The following is a 21,925-nucleotide window of genomic DNA, read 5'->3' on the forward strand; positions in this document are numbered from 1 at the left end:
TAATAATTCAAGAAACCCAGTATGGTAACTTCTCAAGCACACCTCAAAAATCAAAATCAAATAGATTGCGCAACATAATATTCACAAATCTGTCTATTCCTTAGACATCTATTCCTTCCTCAGGAAACCTGGATATCTGATAACCGGACTAGAATTCATAATATGTTTTACTGCTCCTCATACTTATTTATTTTATGAGCTAATAAGAGGGCTCCAGGTACTTGAGGGAACCACAATTTCAGCCTTCTGCAATATACATCATTTTAGTCATTTGTGCATCTACCATCTGACAATGCTTTATTACATACAGGATAATATCAATAAAACCCTACCCTATTAAGTTATTAACTACTTATTTTAAGCAAATTTGCTTTTTCACCAAGACTAACAAGAAGGCTATCAAAGCTCTTCTTGAAAGACTCCACACCTTCCAATTCCAGCAAGGAACCCACTTCATTCCAGTCAATTCCAAGATTTTCTATTGCATTATAAACTTCCTCTGCCCCCTCAAAATTTGCATCAATAGTTCTAGAAACGGTCCCATGGTCCAGAAATGCCTGGAGTGCTTGATCTGGCATTGTTGTGACCTACAAGCAAATGATTTAATGTATATGAGACATATATGTCAAGAAAGGGAATAAAATAATCCCACAAAAAAATACAAGAGCCTTATCCAAAGCACAGATCAACTAGCAGACATCACACTCACACTGTCAGGGCCAATCAGAGGATTCACATAGAGTGTATCTGGATATGCTGGATTTTTCACACTTGTTGAGGCCCACAAAACTCTTTGCTTTCTAGCTCCTCTCTTTTCAAGAGCCTCCCATCGAGGACCAGAGAACTTTTCCTGATATAGTTTGTAAGCAAGAGCAGCTTGTGCTGTGGCAGCCTACATGTGATATATCAATTTGTCAGAACAAAATGAAATTGCTGATGGCCAAAGTCAAACACAGGAGGAGTTGTAAAGGGAAGAAAAGAGACAACAGAAAACATGTCACCTTTCCTCGAAGTAGGAGTGCAGACTCGGTTCCAATTTTTTCAAGCTTTTTGTCTATAAGTGTGTCGACACGACTTACAAAGAAGGAAGCAACACTTGTAACTTTTGAAAGATCCTCAGCTTCACATGATTCTAAACCTTCTATATATGCATCAATCACAGCTTCATACCGTGGAAGTGAGAATATTAGCTACAGGCAAAAGAAAATGTTAATATTTATTAAAGAACGTACAAATCTATGAAAATAATTACATAAGGATTTCCAACTTCAAAGATGCACCAAAAAACTAAAATCATAACCAGTGCTGTTAATACAGAATGTCCCAATGTATTATCCATTAACAAAACTTTAAAATAAGATAATGCAAGTCTCAACTAGATCATATCCAGATGTAAAACTAAGGATGAAACCTAGATTTAAACCAAAAAATTACGAAGAAATTTGCCACCAGAGATTAAAAAAAAGTTAAAAACAAATGTAACCTATTTTATACAGCACAAAAACAATAATAAACCATTTATGGCAATCAGACTTTGCCTGACTTAAACCAGAAAAACTAATGAAAATAATTGCAAAAACTCTTGCAGTTGATCTCTCAGGAAATCAGAGATCCATGTAGAAGCTATTAGAAAATGATCTTAAGCTTTTGCCATAAATCACATGTTTATGCCATTGGAGGTCACACTTCTGTTAACTTTAAATTGGACTCTTTATTGTCGGCCTGAATGTTCATCACTTCAGGCATTACAACCTGGGAAAAGAAATGTGACTGGTAGGTAGGAAGGATCTTTGGATTTGTTAGGGCACGGAATAATGGCATGAAAAGTACTTTCTTTCATAGACCAGATATACCTGAATCGGGGCATTTCATGACTATGCATGGCATGGTTAGGGTTATGGCCTTTTTCCAAGGACCAAAACTTGCCAAAAGCCAGATTTCTGGCCTTAAGGTTTTAGTCTGTATCTGATATAATTTATTTTTCATGGACCAACAAGGATTCAAACCTAAAACCTTCCCATGACCATGCTTTGTATGCTGGGGTGCTCTACCTCTTAAGCCACCAGCTCCTTTTCAGTTCAGGGTGTGGCTTGTTTATTAATTATTATAGAAGATTTGTTTGAACACGTTCACAAGGTTGACTAAAGGCAGATTAATTTGGGGGAAGGGAGTATAGCTGTTCTGTTTCCTTCTCCCCCAAGTAAAGTAGAGGGAAGATATTTTTTATGCCAGAAGGCATCTGATACATGCACAATCATATACAATATAAACTAACACCACACAATTAAACTAAGATTGGAAACATAAGAATATTATGGCAGCAATTCAATTCCTCCCAGGAACCACTTATCATAGCAGTAATTCAATTTGCCCCAGGAACCACAGGGCAAGCTCCGGATGGTGCCTTAGTGAACAGACAAATGCATGTTATGTGTGCCTGGAGGCCAGGCACCTGTTTGTTTCCCATCGGCCGAGTGGCTATTGAAATCCCAATTGACCAATCAAAAAAGCCAAAAAAAGAATATCATTGCACTATTTTAAAAGTTAAATGGGAACATCTGCTGTTGCAAATTACCAATCTTTCTGACAGCAGCTATAGCTCTATGCAGACCAGGATGCAGTGGTACAAGAATTTTACATTTTTAGGAAACAAACCTAGTTTAAGATGAAAAACTCTTCAAGGGAACAAACAGATTCTCTATGCAGAATGTGCACACACATCAGTCACCTTGCACAGGTTTACATCACAGGTGACAGCATATTATGTCATATAGAGCAGAGAAAACACAAACAACAAAAAGCTCTCAATAACAAAAATCAAATTTCAACATTACCCCTAGTTGGAGTTTAGGCCTCACTGATGTCAAACTTTCACAGGAAATTTTTGTTATATATGTACTTTCTGAAATTTCTTATTTGAAATACAACTGGATCTTACTCGATTTATTTCCATAATTATATCTTTTAACTTTTTATCATCAATTTCAGATTTTTAATATTAAAATAAAAAAGAGTTGTGTTTTCAGTTCAAGTTCAGATTTTCATGTTTCTATTCAATTTGGTTTTGCAGCAGTTCAATTTTGGACCATAGCAATAGTATCAGAGCACTTTTTGAGCCTTGTGGGAGAAGCCTATATAATGAGAGACTATTTCACAGAAGTAGAACGACTGCTAGCCCTCACTGATCAAAATCCATGCTGAAGGAACACCCATGAAGAAGAATCTCTTGAAGACCTCTCTCCTTTCCAGAGCATGTTGGGCATTATGAAGCAGATCAAAAGAAGTGATTTTATTAACATGCAGCAGTTGTAAATAGTTCAGTTCATTAAGATGATGGCAAAGAAATGAGACTAAACTTTCTACAGAAGTATTGTAACATTTAAAATTGTGCACTTCAGTTAGTGAGACCCATTGTGTTGTCACCAGAAACAAATAGAAAATAGAAAGTGAAAAATAAACTACAGCTCAAGGAAAGCATCACGTATTGCATGACTTCAAGTTTTTAACAACTTTGTTCAGTGTTTTTAACAAGAATCGCATGGCTTCTACTAGCTAGTGACTTTGATAAGACATGCATGGCTTCTGTTCATTATTGACTTTAAAGTTTAATATGACATGCTTGGCTTGATTAAACAGGCATGACTTCTATTAGTAAGACTTTAAGATTCTTTTCTCAAATCAGTTAAGAGTCTTCCACAAATTTTATTTCTCATCTTAGAACTGTTCTCTGCCTGGTTATTGATACTTTAAAAATTAGAATTTATTTGATCAGTGAATGAAGTTTGGAGGTCAGTTTTTGGAGAATTCTGTTTTAGAAGGTTGCCTGTTAGAAATTAAGATTTTTGGCCGAGTGCAGCACCCATATGACTTGGAATTTTTAGGCCGGAGGTTATGTCAAACATTCTCAATAAAACCATCTAAAATTGCCATTTGAACTACAATAAAGTCCTAATTAATTCTTTTTTAAGTTTTGGGGTACATTTAAAATTTTGTTTTGGCAAAGGGTATCTAAGGCTAGAAGACCTTAACTTGGAAAAATTATTGACAGAGATGCCAACTCCCAGTTGATTTTAACTGAAGAAAAATGGGAAGAGAAAATATAATATGAATTTCAAAAATCAAATTTGAACATCTACTTTTCTGGAAAAGAATATTTCAACTGTGTCAAAGACAGCAAAAATAAAAAGCTTCAGTCTTTCATCATTTATCCATCACCATTTTGAATTTTCTTCTTTTATCATTCTCATCTATTTGATTCAAAACTATGTACCCTGGGGACACGTCCCCTACACATTTGAACCTGTCCCCTATAGGAGGCATTTCAAGGCTGTGGGGATAGGTTGGAAACATCTCACCTCATGCACAAGTCTTAAAAAATCAGAACCATTTCCAAGCTGTCAAAATTAGAGCAGTAAACAGTAGACAATGGCTAGCAGACCCCTATGGCCTAGCCAACATAAAAAACAAATTTGAAAAAAACACACAAATTGAAAAGCAAAGGGGTTTGTGGACCCCACAAAGACCCCCATACCCCTTTAAACTCAACCTAAACCTAAAACAAACACACTACCAACTAAAAAATAAAAACAAACTCATTTTGCCATCTTCCAAATTGTGAAGAAGACAAAGAAAGAGAACGGCTGCAAGAAGAAAAGATAACAGCAGTGTAAAGGAGGCGCGAGAGCACCATATCTACACCATTTGAGGTAAGTTTACTATGCATTGTTTTTTTGCACGAATTATTTTGCATTATTGTTTTTTGATTTTTTTTTTCAAAATTTCAAATATGGGGAGGATTTTGTTTTATGTTGCACATGTAGCTGTGTGTTGAATTATTAACAAGAAAAAACAATGAGTGGCAATGAGGGTAGCGAGATTGAAGAGGTCCAAATTCAACAAAGGCCATAGAAGTACCATTGGTAGTCCTTTTGAGAATGGAAGTGTTGTCGAGACTGTGAGTTCAAATAACCCATTTGAATGCCCTTATAGAAGTACCAAATTCAACAAAGGCCATAGAAGTACCGTTGGTAGTCCTTTTGAGAGTGGAAGTGTTGTCAAGACCGTGAGTTCAAATAACCCATTTGAATGCCCTTATAAACTTAAAACTCATGCAAAAAGCCTATTTTATCCAAAGAAACCTTTTTTACATTTTGCTACAAACATAGACAGACGAAAAAAAAACAAGGTGGAGTAGAGTATAGGTATGTCATTTGTGCAACAAGGACAATAGGGACAGCTACACAAGAATTTACTTTCATCTTTTGTGCGTACTTGAACAAGAGATAAAAGGCTGTGAAATAAATACCCATTGCTGATAAGGCCTAGATGACTAGGTTGTACATGGAGGGTGAAGAAAAAAATAAAGAATGCCAATAGAAACTATACAGCCTAGAATTTCATTGTTTACCAAACCATAGATGTTGAGAGTCAAAAAGGAGAAGGTTCTACCAAGGGAAAGAAAAGGCCTACTCATGCTATAGGGATGTTTAATATGTAATCAGAAGAAGTGGATCAGTCTTCTATTGCCAAGTTTTTCTTTTCCCATCACATACTATTTCATATGCCCCGTTCTCCCTATTTCAAACAAATGTTCAAAAATGTAATTGTTGTTAGTCTCTCATATGCTCCCCTTGGCGAATGGAAGCTACTCACCACCCTCCTTGATAAGAGTATTTTATGGTGAGCCTAGTGATGGACAAAATGAGGCAAACCTTAGATAAGGGATGCTTTCTCTATCATCGTGGCTGAGTAGGCCAATATTAGGCATTGGCCACTCACCAATATCATTGTCACATGTTAAACTAGCTCTTATTTTCTTACAAATATTGCTTGTTCAAGGAAGAGGGAAGGATGCAAGCTTCCAATTTCAAGTTTTGAAGGATGTCATAGAAGAGGCTGCACCCTTTAATATTGTACAAATGGTGATCGATTCAACCCATGTATATAAGTTAGTTGGTTTGATGGTGTAGGTTGATTACAAGCACATCTTTTGGAGCCCTTGTTGTGTTCATGCTTGAAGAATGCATTAAGAAAGGCAGTAGATTAAATGAAGGCAACGGCAGCAAAAGTTAGACATATAGATGTCTGTTTGCAACCATCATACCCCACTGGCTTTGTTTTGAGATTTTACAAGAGAGGAATTCCTCGAGCATATGGATACTAGATACGTTAACTACTTTACTTTGTTAGAAAAGATGCTTGAGATGGGAAAGTCTCTACAATTAATGATGGTGATAGCTAGAGGCAAGGAGGAGAAAGTGCGAAACAGAAGATCCTTGATGATGATTGGTGGTCCACAATGAGGTATGAAATTGTTATTAATTTATTAATGTTTCTAACTTGTAAATTATTCTCATTCTTTGTAATAGCATTCTCATTCTTTGTATTATTATTTCCTGTACTTAATTTATCAGATATAGCAGTAAACAATAGATTTATGGGAAAACAAATTAATTCTGAAGTAAAAATTAAAATAAAGTAACTCTTAATTTAATATCATTCTATGCTAAAATATAGTTCACATATATCGAATTTTATGTGTCAATGTATGTATATAGTATATAAAAGCTCTTGAGTAAAATAAAATAGTTCTTAAGTAGATAAAATAGCTCAAAACTGATATCTCACAGCATTTTGCAGATAGATCTGTGTGTGTGTGTGTGTGTGTGTGTGTGTGTGTGTGTCACGACTCTGCCCTAAATCAGAGAATGCACTTAGATGCATGACATCGAATACACTTTTTGAGAAACAGGAATGCAAGACAGCGATACACGGCAAAATGGAAGCATCAGTTCTAAATACACTCTGAGTGGATTATAATAAAGAGGGGATTAATCTACAAAGGGGCGCGATCAGCATAGAGTCAGTTAAGTGTCTGGTGCAGGAGCACCTAGCTTTTAACCATTTTTGTTGATGCATTTTCCAGATTTTGGTGTGATGGTCCATATTTTGGACTAGGTGTTTGAATAATGGACTAATCAGAGGTCCACATGTGTGTTTGATAGTCGTTTGAAGGGTGATTGTCACCAAGGTTGTTTGTCTTCACAAACTTGGCCTATGAGCCCTTGTAAGCCTAAAAATGGCATAAATTTGCATTATGATGTGAAACGTCTTGTAAAGCCTCATTAGGCATTTAAGCATGTTATTTTAATGTTAGGGAGTCATTCTAGGAGGTTTAGTTTGAGTAGAAAGGCATAAAATGCAAAAATGCACATTTGAGCAAAAGTTGTCATTGTTGTTTGACAACTTTTTGCAACTTTTTGAGCAACTTTGCATTTTTGAGCAAATCGGTGGTTAGGCAACCGATGGAGAGTTGGTTATGACCAAAATGGCATATAAAATGCTCTAAGAATGATTGTACACAGGTTGGAACATGTGTGAGCAAGTTTGAATAGAATTTGAAGACAATTTCCAGATTTTACCTTGTAATTTTGTCATTTTTGTAGCAGCAGTCCGTACCAAATGGATTGACCTTGCTACTGTTCTTTCATGGTGGCTTAGTGTATGTTATTTTATTACTCGGGAGGTGTTTGTAATTTCTTTTAGTGCAGGCTTGAAGTGTGTTTACAAATTTGTATTGCTCTTGGCCTGAGCAAGGGTTTAAGAGCCCAGTCATGGTTCCAACTTGAAATCCCTTGAGTTTTGCTCAATGAACCTTGGGATTCAAGTCATGGAACCCTTGTACAGTGTAAATATGTTTTGTAATGGCTTGGAAGTTGTTTGGAAGCAACTTGCCATCATTTCCTAGGCGAGCTCTTTCATAGCCCGGTTAGGAAAATGATTGAAAACATTGTATTTGCTTGCAGGGATGAAGAGTTGTGAATGTGCCAAGTGTTTGGCTTGAAAGTGTGATGTGTGGCAGAGCCTCTGGGAAAAGGTGGAGTTGTGACAGGGTGGAGAGAGCAACAAAACCCATTGGAGAAGACTGCTAAGTCCCAAACCCTCTAAAAATGCCATTTTTAAGATCCGTACCAATACAGACAGACCAGACTACCTAACCTAGTGGATCATAAAGTTTTCCCAAAAGGGTACTCGGATCACCAAAGGTGTTGGAAGGTTCTTTGAGAGAATTTTGAGAAATTGCCCACAAACCAGTAAGGTAGGGCTAATTGGGGCTCTAGGGCTACTAGGCCTAGAAAATAGGAGAAAAAGGGAGCGATGAGGAAATGGTGAAAAACCAGTTGAAGAATCATTTGATTGGAATTGAAACACCTATAAGACACCCCCTAAAACCCCTGCAAGTACATGTTGGAGAGTTGGATAGTTTAATGGTTGGATTTACCCTTGTGAATCTCAATCATGCTTGAGCAGCTAAGAGCACAAATTGATAGGGAGCACTCCAAGAGAGACTAAGTGTTTGACTTGTTAATGGACAAGTGAAGAGTGATAGGAGTCCACTAAAACATCGTTCAGCTACCAATTGAGTAAGGTGTGACTCTCTTTGAGAACCCCTCCCCATCAGTGTCAAGGGGCATGAAATTAAAAGACATCTCAATTGCAAACAGACCTCCGTGGATGAGTCGTGCCTTTTCATCCCATAGAAAGATATAAAAGTTAATATCGACCCCAAGGGGAATCAGCATTGACTTGAAGGAATTACAGCGATCAGAAGAGAAGATAAAATCCAGATTGAAAAGTATATCCAGAGCTTAACTGAAGGAAGGACAAAAATCAGATAAGATCAGATAGTCATAAATAAGTATATATATACAGAAAATTGTCTTATTTATAAGACTTCACAATTTTATGTGGTATTAAAAGAATGAATGTATTAAGCAGAAGATAAGATATATTCAGTTGATCAAAGAAAGATAATCATTAGACATCCGATCAAGGGATAAGTTTCCAGAATTACAAGTAATAAACTATACAGTAGTTTTACATATTGTTCAAGCACTTGGCTCTAAATCAAGATATTAAGTTGACAATTTACATTCCCAAACATATTCCATACCTCATTTGGGAATTCTAGAGCAAATCAAGTAAAGTCCCAATAGGGAACATTACACTACAGTCTATACCCATATCCTTTATAAATGAGAGGCGAAACTAGTTGAGTTATTTTCTAGAAATGCATACGCTGATAAAAGTTTTTGATGTAATCAGTCCAACAGGGCAGTGAGAACTATTGTACATTTGGGCATTTACAGTTAGAAGCCGCTGTCTTTATCTTGTAAATTAATCACAACTGGCAATAAAAAGACAAATGTCTCAAGCATGGGTTTAAAACTTTAAATGGATTAAAATTTAAATCCAAAATGTACAATCAAGGGAAACAATTGAAAATTGGTAAGAAAAGGAATTGGGACTCACGGTAACATTAACACTGATACCAAGAGAAATAACTTTCTTGATGGAAGGAATGCATTCTGCTGTTGCTGGAATCTTTATGTAGACATTACGGCGATTGACTCTTTTGTGCAACCATTTAGCAGCTTCAATTGTTTGTTCTGTCTCAAGAGCAAGCCTGGGAGAAACTTCAACAGAGACATAACCATCTGCTCCTCCTGTTTCATTATAAATGGGCTCAAACAGTTCACATGCATCTTGAATATCTTTAATGACAAGTTCCCAGTACGTGTCCTCAATCTCTTTTCCCTCCTTAATAAGCTGCCTGTAGAATCATGCAGTTAATGATTTCCACAAAATGCATCATAAAACCCTGTAATCCAACATGCCACCTGATACTGTACAGCTACAGAGATGCATGAATAAAAGAAGAAATCTATCCTTAGATTGGGAAGCCTTCTTGAGAAAAGCAATGAAAATATTTGAAAAAGAGACTATCACTGTTAATTGTGAAGTAGTTATATGAACAATACACATGTAAGCAGGAGATAACAACCTTGAGACAAAGAGATTACCATAAGAAATTTGTGAGACATGAAACAGAGAGCAACTACAATTGTCAAATCTAAGATGTAAATTACAAATATATATCTGTGGACATATCTTGCCAGGTTCTACTAAAATAGTCACTGTACCCATACCGAACAGACACAAATCTGGCCCAGGTACACCCAGGTCACAGCCCTGCCATCCTGGGTACCCCATCTTGCCATCTATACCCAGAGTTCCCAAGAGCGCAGGGCTGTGCCCTGGACGTACCCAAGCAAGACCCAATCCTACCCAAGCAAACACGTGCCCATAAACTGCCCAGAATTTTTATTTTTTTTTTTTTAAAGAAACTTACGTTTATTAGCTTGTAAGTAAACCTAAACATCATTAGATACTCTAAATGTGGATGATGTAACACAAAACATCTCATTTGACAAACACAAGGCAAACTCCCAATATCATTTCAATCTGCCATTCTTCACTCTTGAAGCATGCCGGTGCTTTTAACAAAGGTGAAGGATTGCAAGGCATTGAGTGTGCTCGTTAAGTGCTACAAGAGAGAACTAGCTTGCACAAAAGAGATTTATTAATCAAAGGTAGGTTTATTTTGAGATTTTTTTCATATTTTTTTTTAATATTTTTCCATGTTTTTTCAAAAAATATTTGAAGATTTTTAGTTTTTTTAAAGAAATTTTGACTTTTCCTTTCTTTAATTGCTTTAAATATATTCTAGGCTTATATTGTTGTTTTTTCTATTTTTGTTTTATTTTTCAAAGTTAACATACTGTAATGTCCCCTTCCTAGTTTGCCCTAGAATTTTCCCTAGAATCACTATTGCAATAAATTAGGGTTAGGGATAAATCTTACCTGGTAGAATATCTCTTTAAACATTGTGATTTTTGGATTTGGTTCCTACATGACAACATAACAAACACACACACACACACACATATATATATATATTCAAACTTCCAATTATTAGGGTTAGACATGATCACTTCATATTCATATATCATCAATGATATTATACAAACATGTTAGGGTTTGGAGGAAGAGACAAGATAGGTCCACCCAAAGCCATTTCTAGACTAAGCCCAAGAGTGGATGTCTGCCAGAGCCCTCTTTGCTTGCTTAGTGGCTTGTACCCACTTTCCACATCAATGTCTCATCTTCCTAAAGACAAGTGCCATCTTGCGGAGTCAGGTGGAGGTTGTATGGGGGTTCCTTGGTTCTTCTATGTAAGTGCCCTCTAGCCATGAGAACCATTATGGTCGACTCTAAGATGGCCTACTTACTTAGCCCTCTTATACCCTTTTTGCTTACACCCCAGGCCCTTCCAACAAGGTGGGTTTCAGACAATCAAGCACACCTTATATTCTATCATATGAACATATACTTAAGCATTCTCCATTATGCATACGCAACATGTATATATATAAGATAATGTTTGGCAGAAATATCATGTATACCACCGAATATAGGCTTTGGTAATAATAATTTTTGATAACTAGAAATATGCTATGATGAACTGGAATTGTCTCCTTCGTGATTGCTGCTCTCTATCTTATGGGAAATGATTCATCTTGCTGATCCATCTGACGGTGTTTTTGTGATTTTCTGATTGTTGTTGATCTGTAGAATGCCTTTAGGAATGAATGTTCTTCACCCCCTTCCTGTCACATAAGCAAGCTGACTACAAGCAAGGGATGACAAAGAATTGGGGATGTAAACCCTGAGTGTGCTGATTTGGATGCATGTGTTGTACGGCTTGCCATAGTCACTTTAGAGGATGAGGATGCTCTTATATAGATGTAGGTAATGGAGTAGCACTGCAATTGCTTGTGGTTCAAATGAGACAAGTAATAAATTTGATGCTTTAGATGAAAAGCAAGATGAAGATTATTGAATTTATTTACTAATTAGTATTTTGTAATGGTTTGACATATATGATATAGCATTGACTTATCAATTATCTTTATTACTATGTGTTTTCAATTCTTTCTCTTCTTTTTATTTTTTTGCAAATTATGGGTATGGGTGTGCGTATATATATGGCCATACCCAGCCATACTGAACCTTGGGGGGGGGTGTGTGTGGAGTGGGCGGAATTGCTATAATCTTCAAGTGTCATAATATTAATCTAAGTTACCAATTCGGGTACGGGTATGGATTCACGGATTCAGCAAAAAAAAAAATTCCTTGGGTACAAGTACGTCCGTACACACACACACATATATATATATGTTCAAACATCAAAATTAAAAACATAATAATATAATTTATAAACTATCACTACCATTATTGATTATTACAATGATACAATCCATACAAATAGGAAATATACAGTGTGACTTTCCATACATAAATCATAAATCATAAATCATAAATCCATAATTGCCAATGCCAATAAATATTCATATATCGTAAATGTAATAACTAATATCATATTCATAATTTGCAAAAAAGATAATATTCGAGTTTCAACTGATTCAAGTTTCAAAATGTGAAAATGTCATGACACAATAAAAATTCAAATTACAAGCCATCTATGTGCTTTTTTATTGTTTTTTGTGCCATTATGACCCGTGGGCCCCATTTTTGGGAACCCATGGGCCTTGGTTCTCCCAGGTCCACCTGGGTTCCTCTTGGGTCCCTCCCGGGTCCTTCCCAGGTGGCTGGATCCTCTATGGGTCTTGCGTCGCCGGACCCACATAGGACCCAGCCACCTGGGAAGGACCCGGGAGGGATCCAAGAGGAACCAGGCTCGGACCAGGACCGGGCAAGAATCAGAACCCGGACCCAGGCATTTTGGCAAAGAATCGGTATCTGAGATATTAATAAATCCATGTGTTAGAGTATGACCTGAATTTATTGAACCTTACCTATAGAAAAAGATAAGAAAGCTTTGATATGGTATCATCTTCAAATGACATAATGAAAGATTAATTTAACAGTAAGAACCAACCACAAAAACTGTAACTGATTTGGAAAGGGCTAAATGCATATCCAATAACTACACAGAGATCTGGTAATACCTGAACTGGGCATCATAAGCATCTGAAGATATTATTGCTCTTTCAAAAATCTGCATGATAACAATGAATCTGTCAAAATATAGAACAAACATTGGTGTATTTTACAAAGTATTAGGAATCAGACAAGAAGCAGTAAATATTTCATAATTCTCCTTTATTTCAGTCAATGAAGTATGGAATCAGTAAATAATTTGCAGCGTTCAATTAAAAGATACACAAGCATGTAAATACAAACATCAAAACTGACAACATACAAACATACATTTTGCTTAGCTCCATTACTGAAGGTCATTTATAGTGTCAAGTTTTTAATTCATTACTGTCCTGTGTGAAGCATCTGGAGCTGGAAATTTTTATCTTTTTCTTAGATAATAATAAAAGTAGCTGTAAAGAAAATTCTCTTACAAAGTAAGAAAAACAGTTTTAGAATAGGTATTTTTTACAAATAGCAATAGGGACCAATCAAATTTGACCTTTGGAAAAGAAGCTCTCAAAGAATGTAAACCTTTTTTCTGTACAAAAAAGAAGGAAATTTTACAGTGGTTAGACAGATTAATACTTTTTATTAATTTTAAGAACAAAAAACAAAAAAAAGTATTTGAAGGAATCCAGAAATATTCTGTCTGAAAAAATTGTGTGGATGTGAATTCATTGTGGTTTTATTTCTTAGACTTTTCTGTATGCACTCTAGTTTTGCACATTCCTGCCGTGTTTAGTGTTGGAGCAGGTTAAGATCCTAGTGTCAGGCCACGAAATGTACTGCGATTGAATTTGAAATTAAGAGACCAAAACTTAATTCTCATTAACTTCAAAATATGTTACTAAGTACATATTTATCAATATGAAACGACCATTCAGTTCATCTTCAAGATGACTGTTGAACTTCTATTGTATTTTTGTAATAAAATATTATTACATTTAATACATAAGCCTTGGATTATGAACAATAATGTTACGGCCCCCCTTAATCCATAGGGGTATTTGTGAGCTATGTCACAAGGTTGATGTTTATGTTTGGCAAAGATAAAATTCACACATAAATGATTAAATTCAACTAATATAAATTTACAGATTTTTTTAAATATTAAATATTTTTAATAGATTTAGTCATGAATTTCTACTTTTATAAGCTTAAAAAATCTATTAAAAAATATTAAATTTAATTTAAATATTGTGAATATGTTGAATTTTATATATTAAATATGTGAACAATTACAAATATAAATTAAATATTTTAAAATATTAAATTTTTAATGTATTAAATTTAAAATTAAAAATAAGATAAAAAAATAAAACTAAGGTCACATTTTAAATTCAATGTATTAAATTTTATAAAACAAAAAAAAAAAAGAAAAATGCTCACTTATGCCTATCTCTACCAACTATAGCCGTCTCTTACAATGTCTAACCTCAATGAGTCCGTGATAAGTGGCGGATCAATGAACTTGATTAGCTACTCCAGTCATAATAGCTACTCTATCGAAACAAATGCAAGATGAAAGATCCTATTCGATGTCGCTTCAGCAAATAGATAGTTGGGTGGATACAAGTATATGGTAGTTTTTCCTTCCTCTCTCCCCACCACCCCCAAATATATAGCCCATACATAGGGCTCCAGCTGCCCACAATGGTCACTCCTCTTTGCTTCCCATGCCACACTCACATCACTTGTCTTTGCTTCTAGACTTTGCAACAAGAAGGCTTGAGCAACCAATGAACTCAATAGTGAGCATATCACCTTTGAACTGCAGGCATAGCCTATAAACACCCCTAGACTATAAATTCTCACATGAAAGATTCATAGAATAAACAATGAAAAAACCCTAAGCCTTCTGTGTACAAATTGTATTGTGAACTAAAACAATTTTTGGGGGTTCTTTTAAAGTTTACAAAATTTGTAATTTTGTGTGATAAATTTGGCAAACCCTAGGACATAGATCATGAGACTAAACATGGCTCTAAATTTTTCAAATTTTTTCACTCCTGATTGCTTTGGTCAGAATGTCAGCTAGTTGTTCTACAGCTTAGTAATGTTTTAGTTGTATGTTGTCATCTTTCACATGATGTTGAATCAAATGACATTTGTGTTGATGTGCTTAGTTCAATTGTGAAAGACTAGATATCTTGTCATTTTGATTGAAAAAGTATTGTCAACTATTAGAGGTGGTGAAAGAACTTGTATCTTCTGCAAATCTCCAAGAAGCCTTCCAAACCATAAAATTTATCTTGTTGACTTTGAAGCTGCCACATATTTTTCTTCTACTAATGAGAGCACTGACACTAACTCCTTTGACTTCCAGGAGATGACTATCAATTCCAAATGCTTTATGAAACCTAAAATAGATTTCCTTTTTTCCAAGTCACTTGCATAGTTTGAATCTGAATATCCAACTAACTGAAAATATTGTGGCTTGGAGTGTTTGAGTCCATAGTTCTTAGTTCCTTTAAGATATCAAAGAACTCGTTTGGGTGCTACCCAATGATTTTCTACAAATTGTTACTTGAATCTGGAGAGGACTCTATCAACAAACGAGATGTCTAGTCTTAGTGTCGTTGCATAGATCAAACATCCAACAAGTTGTTTATATTTAGTTGCATCTACAAACTCTAAACTTTCATTTCACCTCAATTTCAAACTTTGCCCCATCATAGTACTCAAAGGTTTATAGTCTATGATTCTAAATTTGCTTAAAATTTCACCAATGTATTTTTATTGAGTGATGAAAATATACTTGGGTTTATTTTTATTGAGTGATGAAAATATACTTGGGTTTTTGAACTACTTCAATACCAGAGTTAACTCGCGGCGAGTCACGCGAGTCACGCAAGTCAGCGGGCCGAGTGACCCCTGCCAGGTCACGGTGACCCTGACCCGGGCTCGGACGGGTCAGAGGGTGTGACTCGCCTGACTCGCCGAGTCAAGCGAGTCATTCCCTGACTCGCCGAGTCTGAGGGTCGTGACCCGGCTGGAGTCACTTAATAAAGTGCAATATAAAAAAAAAAAAATCATAACATTTTTTAATGACTTTTTTCGCCATTTCCCTTTCTTATAACACCCGACACCTTTAGAAAATAATAAAAGTATTTTTGGCCTCGCGGGGCGCTGCCCCTCGACCCCGCCCTGTATCGCGACAGGGAACGCGCAAGGGGCGCTGCCCCTTGACCTCGCAAGGGGCGATGCCCCTTGACCCCAAGTTGGGGGCGCTGCCCCCAAACCCCCGTTGAAAAATATAGGGGGAAACCGCGCCGATAGAAGTAGGGAAAATCTAACCTCTGACTCTGATTAGGCTCCATATAACAACACAACTTAGAAATCTTGGTAATTGGTATTTAGATTTAGTATTTCAAATTTCCTATAGTCTCATTTGAAAATGTAATTCTTATACTGTATTACTGTCATACATCTTTTCAAAACTAGTTTTTCAAGTACTATATGTATATGTGTAACTATATCAGCACCACCACCCCGCCACCCCCCTCGTCCCCAAACTTAGGCCCTTGGTCCCCCCGTCCCGGAAACACGTCCCCTCGTCCCCAACACCTATGGCTACTCAGACTGGCACATCACAGGCAGAGACTATGGCTACTCAGTCATCCAGGACCTACCTTAGATGCCTTTCTAGGAGGCAGATAGACGAGGCTGAGCCAGAGCCTGAGCCATAGACTTGTTTTTGTTTACACTTTACAGTTACATATATGTTTGGGAACATTTGAAGTCATGGATTTTATATACATTGGACAACATTTATAACTCTATATATCTATGTTTTCTAATTCCTTCAGCTACAATTTACATTTCTACGCATGTGATGGATGTATGTTTATGTATGTGATCAAATTAGCTTCTATTTGATGATGTTATAGTGTCTTTAAGCTTAATTCAATAATGGGTGTATGAAACAAGTTTTAAATCGTTAAAAATCTCTAAATTTCAAGGGTTTTCTTATTTTGCCGAGTCATTGCCGAGTCCGAGCCGAGTCACGAGTCGAGTCAGCCTTGCCGAGTCAGAGCCGAGTCCGAGTCTGGGAACTTTGTTCAATACACAAATAGTAACGAAGGTATCCCAAGTCAACCATTCCAAACCAAGGTTGCACCATGACGGTGGTACTTGCAGAATCTATAGACTAGTACCAATATGACTATTTTTCAAAATAGGAGACAAGGGTACTTGAAGACAACAATTTTTTTAATATAATTTAATAATTTATAGAAAATTTGAAAATAGGTGTATATTTGTAAAACTAAATATGAATATAGATAAAGTGTATAAGGAAATTGAAGGCAACGGTCGAACCCAACAAGTTGAATCTTTCAACACTGCTAATCCGTTTCCTATTCTATGCAATTATACATATGAGAATGTCAATATAGATTATATATATGAGATTGTGGATATAGACATACTCACAAGAATGAAGAAAGAAAATGTATATCATAGGAAAATTCCCCACTCTCAAGGACTAATAGAATTCACCCCCATTGTGTATACCGCAAAGTCTACATAAAAGGATTAAAAGAACAGCAACAAGAATATAGAAAATATGAATATCTTTTGAGTTTTGCATCGAACTACAAATAGCCAAATGGCAAATACTTGTGGTCTTGTTAACTCGCGTTGACTCCTACCCTGTGTTGGCTCCTATTTTCCCTTCTATGGTGTGTTTATTTTCCAACTTCCCGTTGCATTTAACTTTAAATTTTAAGGTGTTTTTGTTTTATTTGTGTGGGAGTCAGTGCCTTTTGCGTGGGAGACTATGGTTGAAAGTCTCCTACAATTGTGTTATGGTAAATTGATGTATTTAACAAAGGAGACAAAGGCTCCTTAAATAGATTTACAAAGACAATGTTTCTTAATGAAACAATCGTTAACTAAAACTAATTTAGAAACAATCTAAACTCACTAAGATGACCATTAAAGAAACATTACAATATTTTAATATTATCCCTTAATGGTCATCATTCTAACTACCCTACAAAAGACAATCTGCAAGTATTTTGGTCACAAATGAATAGAAGGCTGCCCCCTTCTGGTCAAGAATGCAAAGAGAAAGTTGCCCCCTTCTCTTCAAAATGCTTTGCAAAATGAGCCTACTACTGAGACCCTCCCTGATTCTGGAAAACTTCTAGAAATGACCAAGAAAACCAAAACAAACTGAGATTCATCCAACCTAATGTTGAGAAACAAAACTATGCCTCCCTGTAGCCAGAGATGCCAAGAACAGCTTCTCAAACCAAGCTTGTAAAACTCTACGATTTTTGGAAAAAATCACGAGTAATTGCGTGCCCTAGCCGAGCGCAAGTCACTTGCACTTATACTCGGCGACGGGTTTATGAAAAAATCACGGCGAGTTAACCGCGTGAAAACTGCCGAAAATCGCCAAAACGCGACCAATAAACCGACGGTAAAAAGTCAAATCTGAGTTTAGGTATTACATAAAAAAAACTAAACACGTCGTATTTTATTTCTCTGCACGCCATGACGAGAGCCAAAAAAAACGACGTGACTGAGATTAAGGAATCGCACGCAAAAAATGGCTCATTTAGGGCACAAATCGCAGGCTTGCAGAAGAAATCTAGGCGTTTTGGAGCACAATAGCAGGTTTTTACAAAAAATTTCCCGATTCAGACAAGCATTTCAATTTTTTTTTAAATACGATTCTCTCATTTTTAAATTTTTATCTTCTAAGTTTTAAGAGTAGGGATATTATTGATAGTATTTTTTTAAGTTTATTATATTAATTTTTTTTAAGTTTAATATACTGTTATTTAAAAATAGCAGTGATAATAAGTTTATTACCATTGTTATTTAAAAAAACAGTGATAAATTATTAACAATTTATCAATATTATTTTTAAATAACAGTGGTAATAAACTTATTATCACTGTTGTTGAAAATAGCAGTGATAATAAACTTATTATCACTGTTAAATAACAGTGACTGTTATTTTTAAATAATAGTATAAACTTATTATCACTGTTAAATAACAGTGATAAACTTAATAGTTAATTGATAGGATTTATAGGAATGTAATAATTGAATAACAATGTTATTGTTCTCTAAATGTCGTCTCTCTCTTTTGCTAGGTTCTTTTCCACAATTTTTTGAAAGAAAATAGCTTCTAGTTCTACAGTTAAAAATGGTGGCAAAAAGAGAGACCCTTGTTGGAAACATGGGACACCAGGTCCAAAACGAGGAGATGTCCTTTGTAACCATTGCACTGAATTTATAAAAGGTGGCATTAATAGGTTCAACTATCACATTGCAAAGATTGAATGTCGAGATACCAGAACATGTAAGAAATGAAGAGGCTACAAGGGATGCAATAGCAGCGCTTGAAGCGTATGATCAAAGGAAGGCAACAAAAAAGAGAACAATAGATGCAATGGCAGCCCCAAGGGCAGATTTGAGTTCTATAGGGTCACATACAAATGTGAAGGCATCTAGTTCTTCCCTTGGGCCACGGATACGAGGAATGGGAAGTGTGGGCAGCCATATGGAAAACTACTTTGTTCCACGTAACACTCCTGGTGCACAACTTGGAATGCTAGGCACTGCATGGAATAAAGAGGCTCACCAACAAGCAAAGGTAGCATGTGCTAGATTTTGGATCTACAACGATATTTCGTTCAATGTTGTTTCTAGTCCATCTTGGGAACAATTGGTCACCACATTGACTGTGGCAAGTAAGGGGTTCAAGTCCCCAAGTCGTTATGAGATTAGTGGACCATTATTGCAAGATGAGGTCCAAAACACTCATGCACTTGTGGAAGAGAGAAGGAGTATTTGGGGAAAGAATGGCTGAACCATTCTTTCTGATGGGTGGACGGATGGTAGGAATAGGACACTAGTCAACTTTCTAGCTGCTTCAAGGGGGCAGTTAGTATTTTTAAAATCAATTGATGCCTCCAATGAAGTGAAGAATGCAGAGACCTTGTGCAACATGTTGGATGAGGTGGTGATGGACGTGGGAGTGCAGAATTTCATACAAGTTGTGACTGATAATGCAGCTGCATATGTGGCAGCCGGCAAACTTCTAATGGCTAGACATCCAACATTATTTTGGAGCCCTTGTGTTGCCCATTGTCTTGACTTGCTCCTTGAGGACATAGGGAAACTAAGTTGGGTAAAGAAAGTGGTTGAAGATGGAAGGAATATCACCAAATACATCTACAATCACACATGGGTCTTGAATCTTATGAGAGAGCACACTGATGGTAAGGATCTTGCGCGATCAGGGGTCACACGCTTTGCTACCAATTTCCTCACCTTGCAAAGCATACTTGCTACATTGCCCAACTTGAAGCGGATGTCCGTAAGTGAAAGATGGTCGGAGAGTCCTTATGCTACAAAGCCTGAAGCAGAGAAGGTTGTGGTTGCCATTTTTTATTCTAATTTTGCCAAGATGGTGGAGGAGATCATCAATGTAAGTTTTGAAACTTTAATTGATGATTTATTATTTAATTTTCTAATATTACAATCTGCTGTTTTTTGTAAATTTTTTAATATCTAGGTGTCGGAACCGTTGGTGAGGGTGCTACGAATGGTGGATGGGGATCATAACTCCATGGGGTATCTGTATGAGGCCATGGATAAGGCCAAAGAGGCGATTCAACACTTGTATGCGTCAAACAAGACCAAGTATGAACCCATATGGTGCATAATTGATCGCAGGTGGAACCATCAACTCCACCAACACATTCATGCTGCTGCCTACTTCTTGAATCCCAAGTTTTTTTACTCCCCGAGTTTCAGAGCAGATGCAGAAGTTAGAATTGGCCTTGACACATGCATTCGGAGATTAGTTGATGATGAGAACCTTCCCTGATACTTGATGAGTTGCAAAGCTATAAGAAGGCCATAGGGCCATTGTTTTCTTCACCTGATTGCAAACGTAGGAGAGACACCTTACGACCAAGTAAAAAAAACATATGTTTAATTTTATTTTACCATTTATTTCTCTCTTTAAGATTATTAAAATCTTTATAAGTTATAAATGACATTTTTTATCTTTGCAGATTTGTGGTGGGAAGATTATGGTGCCACAGCGCCTAATCTTCAAAAGTTTGTCATCCGCATATCATCGCAGCCTTGTAGTGCTTCTAGTTGTGAGCGCAACTAGAGTGTTTTTGAGACCATCCACACAAAAAGGCGCAATAGGTTGACTCAACAACGCTTGAATGATCTTGTGTATGTGCGATACAACATTCGATTGCATGAGAAGAAGGTGCAAGGGCAAGATTCACATGAAGCACTTGACTTGGATGACATTGATCCATATGCAACAGAATGGGTTGCTGCTCCTGATGATGTTGATAATGATTTGGATCCATTCCTTACAGATGAGCAGCTAAGTGAGTTGGAGAGGGCAAGAGAGGAATGGGATGCGGAAGTGGCAACACGTGAGGAGGGAGAGCATGAGGTTGATCATGCAGTAGAGGCACATGTTGAGGATGTTGCCACTACTTTAGCACCACCCCCCAACAACAACAATCTGTTTTGAGCTTTAGTCGTAAGCACAATTTATGATTTCTCATTTTCATTGAACTAAAACTTGAACTTGATATGTAATCAGAATTTCAGAGGTTGTTGTTTTGTGGTCTATCAGTCTATGACTCTTGTCACTATGATACATTGATATGTATTGAACTCTTATTCAAATGTTGCACTTGTTTTTTGGTTTATGCTATGTATATAACTCAAGCTTTGATTTATATATGATGGAAATCAATATATGTTATACAAATTTGGTGTAAATGTGTGTTTTTGAATAATATTTAAAAAATAAATGTATTTTCAAATGTTCGATAAAGTTGCTAAGTATTGCCGAGTTTTTCCAAGAAGTTTTGGCGAGTCCCGAGTTTTTAAAACAATTTGGGTTTGCCGAGTCTGAGTTTTTCACTTTGTCTCAAACTAAAACCACGATTTTGAGGAGAAAATCGCCAAACCTGAATTGCTTGAGAAAAACAGCCACGATTTTGTGGAAAAAATTGGCAAACCCTTGTGCAGACCATTGCCCTAGCAACTCTAGGTGCGATCCAAAACAGCTACAAGA

General features: G+C 36.4%; 1 protein-coding gene across 1 annotated transcript in view; it reads right to left on the reverse strand.

The window, feature by feature from the left end:
• Nucleotides 1-43: 43 nt before the first annotated feature.
• LOC131071657 (uncharacterized) overlaps nucleotides 44-21,925 on the reverse strand; it is a 47,941-nt gene continuing 26,059 nt past the window's right edge. The window contains exons 3-7 of the mRNA XM_058007582.2: nucleotides 12,873-12,922; nucleotides 9,313-9,613; nucleotides 1,002-1,190; nucleotides 710-892; nucleotides 44-587 (exon numbers count right to left, since the gene is read on the reverse strand). Coding sequence (XP_057863565.2) covers nucleotides 345-587; nucleotides 710-892; nucleotides 1,002-1,190; nucleotides 9,313-9,613; nucleotides 12,873-12,922 — 966 coding nt within the window. The 3' untranslated portion in view covers nucleotides 44-344. The remainder of the gene's footprint in view (nucleotides 588-709; nucleotides 893-1,001; nucleotides 1,191-9,312; nucleotides 9,614-12,872; nucleotides 12,923-21,925) is intronic.

The sequence above is a fragment of the Cryptomeria japonica genome, chromosome 9 (genome assembly GCF_030272615.1).
Source record: "Cryptomeria japonica chromosome 9, Sugi_1.0, whole genome shotgun sequence".
Lineage (NCBI taxonomy): Eukaryota > Viridiplantae > Streptophyta > Pinopsida > Cupressales > Cupressaceae > Cryptomeria > Cryptomeria japonica.